General features: G+C 41.1%; 1 protein-coding gene across 1 annotated transcript; it reads right to left on the bottom strand.

Moving 5' to 3' along the window:
* Window positions 1–3,959: 3,959 nt before the first annotated feature.
* Window positions 3,960–12,066, bottom strand: LOC306936089 (methionine-R-sulfoxide reductase B1-A-like). The gene is made up of 4 exons (XM_079519526.1): window positions 11,940–12,066; window positions 9,479–9,621; window positions 7,713–7,827; window positions 3,960–4,573 (listed from the first exon to the last, which is right to left on the bottom strand). Exons 1-4 carry the CDS (start codon window positions 11,992–11,994, stop codon window positions 4,554–4,556), a joined length of 333 nt encoding a protein of 110 aa, XP_079375652.1. The 5' UTR covers window positions 11,995–12,066; the 3' UTR covers window positions 3,960–4,553.
* Between the last annotated feature and the right edge of the window lie 1,350 nt (window positions 12,067–13,416).

Here is a 13,416-nt window from a genome sequence, read left to right on the forward strand (position 1 = left end):
GCACAAACATACTACTAGGTCAGGTGACTCACAGTAGACACGCCATTCTATTTGTGGAGCACATGTTCTCCTGTCTACCACATGGTGGCAGTATATTCATTAGTACACAGCTGAACAGTGACACGGGGAGGTATTAGTATAGGCTACTTTTACTTCTACACAACACCACTACATCTTAGAGGGAAATATAGTACTTTTTACTACTAAAACACACTACCACTTCAGCCGCACTATTTATTGTTACACTTTGATTGCCCTTTCTTGCACTCTTTGCTGTGTTTGCTGTGGTTTTGTTGTTTTGAATGTTATGCTGTCTATGCTGCTGCTTTGTCTTTAAGGAAGCCAAACAAAAACGTTTACTCTTATGTACCTGTACACAATAAGATGGAACAATAAAGTACAACCTTGACCCTTGCTATATATATATATATATATATATATATATATATATATATATATATATATATATCTCGTCCATTTGAAAATAGCAGATCTGCATGTTCACAATGTGACACATTGTGAACTTGTAGATTTGCCATTTGCAAGATTTTTGTATACATTTTGAACTTGTGTAATAATGGGACAAATTCTGCACAATGAGTACTTTTACTTTTGGTGCTTTAGCTATGTTTTTGTTGCCAATACTTTCTTACTTTTACTCAAGCACATTTTCAATCCGGGACTTGTATTTGTACAAGAGTAGGCTGTAATCTACATTGCAGTGTATGTCAGTCGTTTTCATGTCAAGGACTCCCAAAAATAGAATGTATTTGGCCACCGACCCGTATCTGAAAAGATGTTGTTCCAGGGACCTCCCCCAGAAGCAAAGATTTGAGTTAAAAACATTCACTCTGAAAGAATATATATATTCAAAGATTTGCGCCACATTTTCACGATTAAAAAAAAAATAGCAGACCTACAAGCTCGTAGAGCAGCTTGTAGATCTGCTATTTTTCAATAGCTAAAGTATAACAGTATAACATAATGCTTAAAACACCAAAAGGGGTTCCCGCCCGAAATGGGTTAAGTAAAACGTTTGAGTTTGAGTACTTTTCTTCCATCAATCATTACTGTTGTCCACCCTGGGAGGATAACAGATAGATTTGTAAATAAAAGTTGGAGAATGCAAACCATAAACACACTCAATAACCATATAGATACAGCAGACAGTGCACAATTCTCTTTATAAAAGTACATTTATTTATTCATTCATTTATCACTATGGATAAAGCAATGCGAGATTCTCATTACAAAAATTATAGTTCTGTCTCTTTGCACACTTGAAATTTGCTCTTTTCTTTTTAAACAATATATATAAATAAATATATATACTCTATCTGCTTCATAATTGCATATTTTCCACTTCCAAATATAGCGACTAAAACAATACATGTGTATGGTACCGTCAGTGAGTTCAAGTTTGCCCTTTTGTGTGTACCGATACTGACATTGTTTTATATGCATAACTTAAATGTAATGATTCAAAATCAGGCGGAAATTCTTTTTTATAAATGACTGCCCTATTTTTATTGTCGCATGACGGTCACGGGTACACGCCGGCATTCCGAAGCCCATTATTCCAACGGATCGCCATTCCGACTCGCCACATTTACGAACCCTGTCCCTAACCCGATCTCGGACCCCAACCAAGGACTATTAACCCATTTAGGCCTGCATGACGTCGAAATTTAAAAAAATGTCTTCTAAATTCTGATATGTTTCTGTCAGAGGTGCTCAATATTTCATGTCAAGGATCCCAAAAATTATATGTAATTGGCCACCGACCTCCATCTGAAAATATGTTATTCCAGGGACCCCCCAGAAGCAAAGATTTGAGTTAAAAACGTTTGCTCTGAAAGAATATATATTCAAAGATTTGAGGCATTTTCACGACTTTTCAAAAATAGCAGACCTACAAGCTCGTAGCGCGGCACTCGGTGCCGCGCTATGAGCTTGTAGATCTGCTATTTTTCAATAGCTAAAGCATAACATAATGCTTAAAACACCAAAAGGGGTTCCCGCCCCCAAAATGGATTAAAGGAGGACAGGAAGCGAAGACCGTACGGTGGACTCCATGTTGCTCCCTGGAAGGAAAGAAGACCGTACGGTGGACTCCATGTTGCTCCCTGGAAGGAAAGAAGACCGTACGGTGGACTCCATGTTGCTCCCTGGAAGGAAAGAAGACCGTACGGTGGACTCCATGTTGCTCCCTGGAAGGAAAGAAGACCGTACGGTGGACTCCATGTTGCTCCCTGGAAGGAAAGAAACATGAGCAGTTGAGACCAACATTACTGTCTGTGTGATGATGATCCATGCTGGGTCTTACTTATCCACTTGCTGTTAAAACGTTAATATAAAAAAGGTAAAATACAATGACGTGACATGATATACAAGCATCTCTCCTTTCAGTGGCATCACGCCATCTGCTGGGGCCATTTAATTTGTGCCATATCTATGATTTGTCATGTACAACTTCCTGGTCTCAACTTGCTCATGTTTCTTTCTTTCCAGGGAGCAACATGGAGTCCACCGTACGGTCTTCGCTTACCGTCCTCTTTAACCAATTTTGGGGCGGGAACCCCTTTTGGTGTTTTAAACATTATGTTATAATTTAGCTATTGAAAAATAGCAGATCTACAAGCTCATAGCGCGCCACCGAGTGGCGCGCTACGAGCTTGTAGGTCTGCTATTTTTGAAAAATCGTGAAAATATTTATTTCAGAAAACTGGAGGATTTAGAAGATTTTTAAAACAATGTTGAGGTCAGGCCTAAATGGGTTAAATAGTCCTTGACGCTAACCCGGGAAAGCCAACGTAGTCTGAATGGCGGTGCGTCGGAATGCCCGCTCCGTCCCCGTCGTATGGCAGTGTCACACGACAACAAGTCGTGAAAATAGCTGATTTACAAGCTCACAAAAAAGGTTTCACTGACAAAAACAAAATAAAGACTACGCTAGGATGACACACAAAAAATGTAAATATCATAGAGATCCAGTAGAGACAAGTCATTCCACATTTCATTCAAAAGGCAAAAGCACACAAGCCGAGGTTACTTTAGGTAGGTAAAGATGGTGTGTTTATGCTAAACCTGAAATATTATTGCAAGCTAAAGAAACCGCTGACCTGACATGGACTGGACTGGTTAGAGAAGTGAATGATGAATGACTTGCTTATCTTATAGTTTGTAAATTAAAAGATTGTTCGATAATATGCTGAATGAGTGTAAATGTTCCACCGTTCTCAAATTGAAACGCATACGTATTAACCCATTTAGGCCTGACGTCGAAATAAAGATTTGTGCCACATTTTTATTATCAAAAATAGCAGACCTACAAGCTCGTAGCGTGCCACTCGGCGGCGCGCTATGAGCTTGTAGATCTGCTATTTTTCAATAGCTAAAGTATAACATAATGCTTAGTTAAAACACCAAAAGGGGTTCCCGCCCAAAATGTGTTAAAAACAAGTGAATGCACGTTTGCAAAGAATGCATGTTTGAGAATAATTTGTCGATTTAAATTAACTGTAAATTTAGTCGACCGCAAATTATTCGGTCTTCTAAAACCAAAACATTTCAGATGACTAAAATATGACTTAAAACTAAACAGCATTTTATTCAAAAGACTGACTAAAACTGACAAAATTAGGCACTGTAACCAATGAAACTAAAATGCTTTTAGACATCGTTATACAGCCCAATTCCTCTCTTTTCATGTCGAATTTCTGTATCAGCTTTAGCCGTTTTCTATTTGCATCCGTTTAAATTGTGATTAGTTTCCCTTGGTTTTGTTTCAAAGTGTAATTTCTCTGTGCAGCACTTTGTGACTTCCGTTTGAGAAAGGCGCTATATAAATAAAAGATTCTATCATAAAGTTATTACACAAGGTTTCCGCCCGAAAGCCAAGACAATTATGTGATAGACTGATCCTGTTTAAATTAAATTATGCTAACCGATTAGCTGTTTGTGCGTGTGTGTGTGTGTGTGTGTGTGTGTGTGTGTGTGTGTGTGTGTGTGTGTGTGTGTGTGTGTGTGTGTGTGTGTGTGTGTGTGTGTGTGTGTGTGTGTGTGTGTGTGTGTGTAGTCTGTCGCTGCAGCCCAGAGTCTGTGGCCTTGTGGTTAGAGTGTCCGCCCTGAAACTGGGAGGTCGGAGGTTCGATCCCCAGCCGGGGTCATACCAAAGACTGTAAAAATGGGACCCAATGCCTCCCTGCTTGACACTCAGCATCAAAGGGTTGGATTGGGGGGGGGGGGGGGCATATCTACTAATCAAATGATTCCCGAGCGCGGCACGGCTGCGGCTCACCGCTCCAAGAGATTGGATCGAATGCGGAGAACAAATTTCACTGCGGTGACGTGTGTGACAAATCGTACGTCTTTGACTTTGTGCGTGAGAGTGTTCTGTCTCTGCGGTGCCAGAGGGGTCCACGGTCCATCAGAGTCCTGGGCGTCCCAGGGAGGGGCTTTGTCCCAGAACCCATCATCTACTGTCCCCGACGCTGAGCAGAACACACATCAGCTCCGTCCATCCATCCATCCTGGACCTCCATCACCTCACCTTACTGTCCATCCACCTTGTCTGTGAACAACAGGAGAGGATAAACACACATCATTCACCTCACCTTACTGTCCATCCACCTTGTCTGTGAACAACAGGAGAGGATAAACACACATCATTCACCTCACCTTACTGTCCATCCACCTTGTCTGTGAACAACAGCACAAGAACAACCATGGATGTAGTTGGAGCAGAGGACCAAATTACGTTGTTAGGAAAATTCTATAGTATCATGTGGTGATATGGAACTGCTATATTAAGAATGTCCAACATGTACAACGTGTTCCCTCCTCCGCGTCATCAGTGCCCATACCCGAGGCGGGGTTGGCGAAAGGGCCTTTCTGTGTGGAGTTTGCATGTTCCCCCCGTGTCCCCTAGGGTAGGTACCCTCACATGTTCCCCCCGTGTCCCCTAGGGTAGGTACTAGTGATGCACCGAATATTTTGCCACAGAAAATATTCAGCAGAAAATGGTTAAAAATGCATTTTAGGCCTATTCGGTTTCGGCCCGAATAGGCAGAAAATATATCACCGAATAGTGTATGCAATTAATGCATTCAAAAGAGCTGAATAAATGTTTTATGGACCCATAATAGTGATTATTATTTAAGTTAAAGTTTTGCCATAACCATTACTTTTGTCATAAATCAGGTAGCTTTAAGGTACGGCCATGACAGCAATGGTAGGAAAAAAGATGTATAATATTAATCATATTCGGATATTCGGTATTCGGTTTTCGGTTTTCGGCCAAGAATTTCCCTTTCGGTGCATCCCTAGTAGGTACCCTCACAAAAAACATGCAGTAACCCCTGGCCAGCCGGGGCGCCTGATGGAGGGGAAAGGAACTGGTTGGAATAACGTGTTCCTTCCACGCGCTACGTCCAACCAGGGAAACTCCCCCGTCAGGTGTAAAAGGAGCAACTTGGACACTCAGGCATGAGTTCAAGTCCGTTGCTCTCCCCAGGTTGGCGGAGGGTGTGTAGAGCCTAGGATCACATTAGATAATTTACACAGGGGTGAAAAATGCGTTACAAAATCATGGGATGAAAAAAAGGAAAAAAGAATGATTAAACATGATGACACATAATGATATCTGGAAGGGTCACAGTAACCAGCTACTGGTCACTAAAGGTTTTAAGATGAGGAGAGACAGGAGATGTTAGGGACATCAGGATATATTAGGATATCAATCCTTTCTCATATCCTCAGGATATGAGGAAGGAAGGATGGATGCAGGATGCTCAGAAGTTTAAAAAACACTTGTGATTGGTAGATAAGAATAGATTTAATTCTGTCTGCCTTGATAAGGAAAGAAATATATATATATATATATTCTAAATCCTCCAGTTTTCTGAAATAAATATTTTCACGATTTTTCAAAAATAGCAGACCTACGAGTTCATAGCGCGCCACTCGGTGGCGCGCTATGAACTCGTAGATCTGCTATTTTTCAATAGCTAAATTATAACAATGTTTAAAACACCAAAAGGGGTTCCCGCCCAAAATGGGTTAGATTAGACGGAACAGAATACTTGTTGTAAATTGTACTTTGTTGTAAAAACCCACCAAAATGTCCCTCCCTTTCCTTTTCTAACCCAGTAGGACTCCAGCAGTTAACCATTAACCCCATTTTGGGCATGTCGTTATTAAATAGCAGTGCTACAAGCTCAACACTGCATCACAATGTGACACATTGAGAGCTTGTAGATCGGCTATTTATCCACATTCCCTCTGTTTCCCCCACAGTATTATCAACATTTCTGCCATACTTATCACATGCACAAAACAACATGGATGCCAGGCAGTGTTGTTTTCAGTCGACTAAAACTAAGACGAAATGTCAATTTTAATGACTTTTTAAAACGCTCTTAAAAAAAAGTAGTCTCTGTGACACATCTAGGGGCCGCAATCTGCATCCTAGAAGCTTTGTCATTGGTCGATTTGCCTGTCTACTTCTTGATTGCTTAGTCATTTCGACCGGGTTTTTTCCCACCAATGACAACGCTTCCAAGAACATATTTGAATGCAGATTGCGGCCCCTAGATGTGTCACAGAGACAGAAAAGAATGTTTGGGAGCGTTGTACTCATTGATGGCTAGCTGTCTGAATCCCCCCCCCCCAAAAAAGAAAAAAAAGTTCATTACATTTTTGAGAAATATTGCTTATAGCAGCATTAAAGCTAAAATAGAATCTCACGACTGACGTTGGTACTGTTACTGTATGGCCAACTCCTAATGTGTGATTTGTGAATCCATGTGAAAGGAACAGTTCCTGCTGTTAGCCAATTAACTAATTAACCAATTTGGTGAATAATTCACAGATTGAGGGTTTAAACCTGTAGCACTACAATAAACAGTGGCAGGTGCCCCTGGCCTGGACTAATAAAATGGCATGGAAGATGTTTCTGGACATATTGCTAGTTTTACGACTTCAAATGCTCTAATCTTAAAATAACCAAAAATAGCTTATCTACAAGCTCTCAATGCGTCATTGAGCTCTTATAGATAGGCTATTTTTGCTGTGCAACATGCTTCCATAGAAGTACATGCTGGCTTCTATGGAATCCAAATGACGGAGAACAGTCCTGGCGACTGAGAACTTGCATCCATGTAGATAGTAAAAGGAGGAGTAGATGGTAAAAGGAGTCTGCTGGCTATATACTGCAAATGCACTCCTACACCAGCATGCCTATTAGAGCATTTAGACCTGAGGACGATTCTACAAAATGTCTTCTAAATCCTGACAGTTTTCTAAAAGAAACCTACGTTTCTGTGTCAGTGGTGCTCAACAATTTCATGTCAAGGACGCCCAGAATTATCTGTATTTGGCTGCAGACCCCCATCTGAAAATATGTAGTTCCAGGGACCTCCCAGAAGCAAGGATTTGAGTTAAAAATGTTCGCTCTGAAAGAATACATATTCATTCTTGCACCACATTTTCACGATTTTTCAAAAGTAGCAGACCTACAAGCTCGTAGTGCGGCACTCGGTGCCGCGCTATGAGCTTGTAGATCTGCTATTTTTCGATAGCTAAAGTATAACATAATGCTTGAAAGACCAAAAGGGGTTCCCGCCCAAAATGGGTTAGAGCATGAGCCTAGATATAGTGGTATTTCTTTCACATAACCACCATCTCCACAGAAGCAGACCGACCGCTTGTACCTTTAGGGACGAACTTCAGTGAGCTGCTGAAGATTCAGAAGCGTGACTGTCCTCTGCCCGGGCCGTCGTTCACAAACTCGTGGCCCAGTCCATTGCCACACTTGCCACAAAGCACCTGGAGAGACATGAATGAATGAATGAATGAATGAATGAATTTATTTGTATAGCACCTTTCCAAACATATAGTTACAAAGTGCTTTACAGACAGGTTATAAAACAGGACACATGACACCAACGTAAGCGGTGCCGCGCTATGAGCTTGTAGATCTGCTATTTTTCAATAGCTAAAGTATAACATAATGCTTTAAAACACCAAAATGGATTCCCGCCCAAAATGGGTTACGTTACCCGTTCAAATCATATAAATAACGGTAATGGGTTGCATTTCAATAATGTATTCTTGCATGTTGGACAGGAGACAAACGTTTCGGCTATCCAGCCTTCATCAGTGTAGTGATGAAGTAGTAGTAGTAATAGTAGTAGTACAGTAGTAGAAATGAGATACAACACCATCGCTTAGACAAGAATCAAACATGGTGGAAAGGTTAGGAGACACGACGAGAGTTGAAAAAAGAAAGAGCTACAACATGTCAGCTCCAGGAGTGAGCGCTGCTGACAATATGCCAGGTTTCCACCGAGGACAAAGAAGGAACCCTGACAGTAAAGGCTTTGTTCAAACCACGTGAGACAAAGCTGCACGTTTGTTTCTCAAAACCGATCGTTAAGACTGAGGTGACTGTCCACGCCAGTGTTGTTTTCGTCGACTAATACTATGACGAAAAAATGTTCGTCGACTACCTTTTTTCACTGACAAAAACTACATAAAAACTAAGCCATATGATGACTAAAACTATGGCTAAATATACTGATTTTGTCAACAAATAAAAACTAGACTAAAATTTGAGGAAGGGACTAGTGGACAAGAGATCCAGTATAAGTCATTTTACACTTGGTTGCATGCTGAAAATAGACGATCTACAAGCTCACAACGCGTCGCGCTGCGTCGCGTTGTGGGCTTGTAGATCGGCTATTTTCAGCAAGTCATTACGACGGCATCAAGGCCCGCCAAAATACATTTTGTTCGACGAAAATCAACTGTAGATTTAGTCGACTAAAATCTTATGACATTTAGTCGACTAAAACTAGACTAACAGTAAAACATTCCAGGTGACTAAAATGTGACTAAAACTATTCAAGAGACTGTGACTAAAACTAAAATCAAATTTTGCTGCCAAAAACAACACTGCAAGGACCCGCCCCCTGACAACAATCGTATAAACCCCACCACCCAAAAAAAACAGACGTACAAGCTCGCTGTGAGTGTGAGCTTGTAGATCTGATATTTTTTGAAGAGCCCAACAAATAAATGGATACAGTGGTTTTGAAACGATTGTGATGCTGTATATAACTAATCTAATGTAATGCATGAATTAATTAATTGGACGGCTGAATGAATGAGGGTATGGATAAATAGTAAATGGTGAGTTGGTGACATATAGCGCGTTTCTCCAAGGCGCTTTAGATAGATTGCATTACAGTCACCTATTCACACACCAAAGGCGGAGGAAACCATGCAAGGCACCAACCTGCTCATCGGGAGCAATTAGGGGTTCAGAGTCTTGCTCAAGGACACTTCGACACTAACTCTGGGGGAGCCCACAGGGATCGAACTGGGAACCCTCACTGTTCCCATCCGACTGTCCGACTCTACCCCTGAGCCATTGATGAATGAATGACTGAACGAGTGTGTTGTCAGATGAAGTCACCTTATAAGCACCCGGTCTCTCCTGGTGTTTGGAGACACTGTCCTCGAGGATGGTCTCTGTGAAGGCCGGCCACGGGGACGAGTGATCATACTTGGACCTGCTGGAGAACAGCTGGTGCTCACATTTCACACACACATACATGCCTGCAGAGAGAGAGAGAGAGAGAGAGAGAGAGAGAGAGAGAGAATTGATTGATTGATTGATTGATTGATTGTCAGTACTACAGAGTACAGTCAAACTCCGAATGACTCGATCTGTGATCAGCAATTTACCCTATCTGGAGAAACGGATCTTTTACACCATTTAAGTGGTATAAACGTCAATCAGTACGATATCATTTGCATCTTTGTGACGTCACAGGCCTAAACATTCTCCCCTTCGTCCCCACACACAGGAACAGTTTTGACGTGGGGTTTCCCCTTATTACGCACAAGATCGGTATCGGTCAATCATGAGATCTGTCCGAAAAAACCTGATCGGAGCATCCCTATCTAAACACACACACACACACACACACACACACACACACACACACACACACACACACACACACACACACACACACACACACACACACACACACACACACACACACACACACACACACACACACACACACACACACACACACACACACACACTCTCACACACTCACACACACACACACACACACACACACACACACACACACACACACACACACACACACACACACACAAATGATAATATATTTTTTTAAACTAAAAAGTGGAAATAGCAGATTTTCAAGCTCAAAACGCATGCATTTTGAACTGCTATCAGCTATTTACACTTTTAAATCGGCTATTAATGTTTATTTTTAGTTTTTGTGAAACTATAAGGTTATTCAATTCAATATATGCAAGTTATTTGTCATGGTCTGCCCCTCTAGAGAGTGTACAATGAAACCAAATGTACCCTTACGGGTTAATTTGGTTTAATTTTACACTCTCAAGAGTTAACTTTTTGTTAAACATCTGCATTACTTCATTTACCTCAATTAGAGAAGGTTGAATAAATTATATTTGTGATCAACGTTTGCCTGATATCTCTCCTATGGTAGCAAGCAACATCAATAGCCTACAGCATGGAAATGTGGACAAAGTCTTATCCAACGATAACAAAATATTCACACAAATATTAAGTCTTGGGTCTGAGAAATAATGAACCTTATGAAAAGGGTTGAAAACCACTGACAGGTACTAATCACCACCAAGGATAGCTACATAACCATTTCTAAAAATAAACAAACATTTTTCTGGTTATAGGTAAGCTAGCTTTCCCAAGTTTTTGATTGTTTTTAATATATGACAACTTGTTTTTGTAAATGCAAACATTGTGTTTTCTCATTCCAATAAGCTAATGTGAGGTTAATTGACAATAATTGAATTTAATAGATACATGCTTGACATCAAATACAAGTAAAACATGTATTTTCCATGGTTTGTCCTTTGTTTGTCTTCACACAGAATCTGTGCTGTTTTCACCACGGCTCTGGGTTTTCACCAGCAGCAGCCAGCTACTGTAACTCTCTCTGATGTAACATTATTGTGTAATCAATAACCACTGACTGACTGGACTTGTCACTTGTGTAATAATCAGAAAGTAGGTTACATTATAGCCATGGTTCACCTCATCTGTCACGAGCGGCGTGGCGGAACTTCAACTCGTCTTGTGCACTTTCTCCATTTCTAACGCGTATATCTACATAAACGCTCAAATGTCGAATATACAGTGCTCACCCCATGGTTACGGAGGTTACACAAGTCCTCGGGTGGGCATGAGTACCCGTATCTCCCTTACTGCTCAATAAAAAGCATGTTTAATCCGATCGATGGCCATTTTCCTCATAGTTATAATGTAATCAGAGTGCAATACACCTCCCAACCGATAGGGTCACGTAGTTGAAAGCACAATGGCGAAAACAAATGGGAATGGCCACCGATTAAAATGCTTTTTTATTTAACAATAAAGGACGATACGGGTATTTACAGCCACCCGAGGACTCGTGTAACATCCGTGGCCCTGCGGTGAGAACCTTATATTTGAAATATGAACATTTATGTAGATGTAAAGGGCTTACGCATACAAAAAGGTTGAAGTTGCGTCATGACTGGCATGAGTTTTTACATTACATAGCCTACTATTAGATCTGCTAGCACGACATCCCGGACCCGGTGGCGTCTTTCGTCTAAAGTACTGAGCAGTACGTTAGTAGGCTACTAGTAGATTTGTATAATATAAGTGTATAATATACGAGGCTATGTCAATTTGGTCGTTATTATGATCAGCTTTGAAACGATGTTTTTAGCAAAGCTACATTAGGCAACATGACCCACACAGGCGGCTATAGTTGTTTTAAAGTCATTATTCATTCACGGTCGTTAAAATGTCAGAATATCTGAATGTCAGAAGACAGAAACAGAGACGTATCATATCAGACCTGGACTGAAGTGGTCTTTGAAGACCTCTCCGCCGTTAAAGGAGCAGAACGACATGATCCTCTGTCTGTTGAACTACACTGAACTAGACTGAAGTTACACCAAAACAACTACACTCTCACTACTTCTGATTATTTCATTGGAATGCCGGGTAAAAACCTATTATGTATACAGTCAGTGCATACCGCCACCTACTGTGCCGGAGTGTGTAGTGTAGCGTCTTATAATAATTTATGACCTGCTGTTATTGTAAGAGCAGTGGTTTTCAACTAGTGGTCCGGGGACCACCAGTGGTCCTTGAGGTTGAGGGGGTTCCAGAGGTGGTCTAGAGTAGACCAGTGGGTCGGGGTCCATTTTTGGGTCACTGCCTTCATTTATTCATTATTCATTGGTTGCGACTTGCGAGTTGTTAAGAATTTCATAAATAAATAAAATCTAAGAAATGGCATAAATTAGACAAAACATTATACTTAGAAGTAGTGAAAATAGCTAATCTAAAAGCTTGTGAACTCAATGTAGTCGTAGACTAGATTGACTATTTTCAGTGGTTTGGGTCCCAGGGAGACATTAGGCTACATTTTGAGTGGAGAAAAAAAAGTTCTCATTGTGATACCAATAAATAATTAACTTAATAAAGTATACTTCATGACCACTGTAGTAGTAGTATAATATAGTATAATAGTATAATATAGTTTATAGTGAATGTCTCTGAATGTGTTTCACAATGGAGACACGATCATACTCACTCGGTAGTCAGTAAACACACTGGACACTGGATTATATGTCATGCTCTTTTATTGTGGAGACTCAGTACAGTCAAGTCAGTGAGAGTTGAATCACACACTCCACTCAACAAGATGTTTGTGTACGAAGCATACACACAGAAGGATATTTTTGAGAACATGAGAAACCGTTACACCACCGAGTTGGAATTGCACAGTTTGTAAACATACAGTTTAGTGTATTGGTATGAGATATAGAACCCCAGTTGTAGTAGTTCACAGCGGAGCCATCAGACCACATCCATTCATTCTCCACGTAGAGGTCGTTCCAACCAATCCAGGTGTGTTGCTGCTGTGGGTCATAGTTCAGGATCAGGGTTTGGAGAAAGGTGGTCTCCTCCTCGCTGTGGATGGACACCAGGCGGGCATCTTGAGACAGACAGTTCTTCTCTGCGTCGTGCCAGCTCAGCACTGAAGGCACGTACTTGTAGCAGCGACCGTCGAAGCTGAACCAGAACATTGGACAGCTCCCACGCTCCAGCTCAGCAGAGGGACTGGCGTGCACGGAGCCTACACGCACGCGCACGCATGCACACACACACGCACGCACGCACACACGCACACACACACAAGAAAACACAAGAAAAATAAAGGTGCCAAATTAGAGTGATGCCATAGAAGTACCATTTTTGTTTCCAGAAATAAAACTGATCAGTCGACCTAAGTTCTTTAAATAACCGTTTATTTTAATGGTTCT

This window comes from Electrona antarctica (genome assembly GCF_951216825.1).
Source record: "Electrona antarctica genome assembly, chromosome: 14".
Lineage (NCBI taxonomy): Eukaryota > Metazoa > Chordata > Actinopteri > Myctophiformes > Myctophidae > Electrona > Electrona antarctica.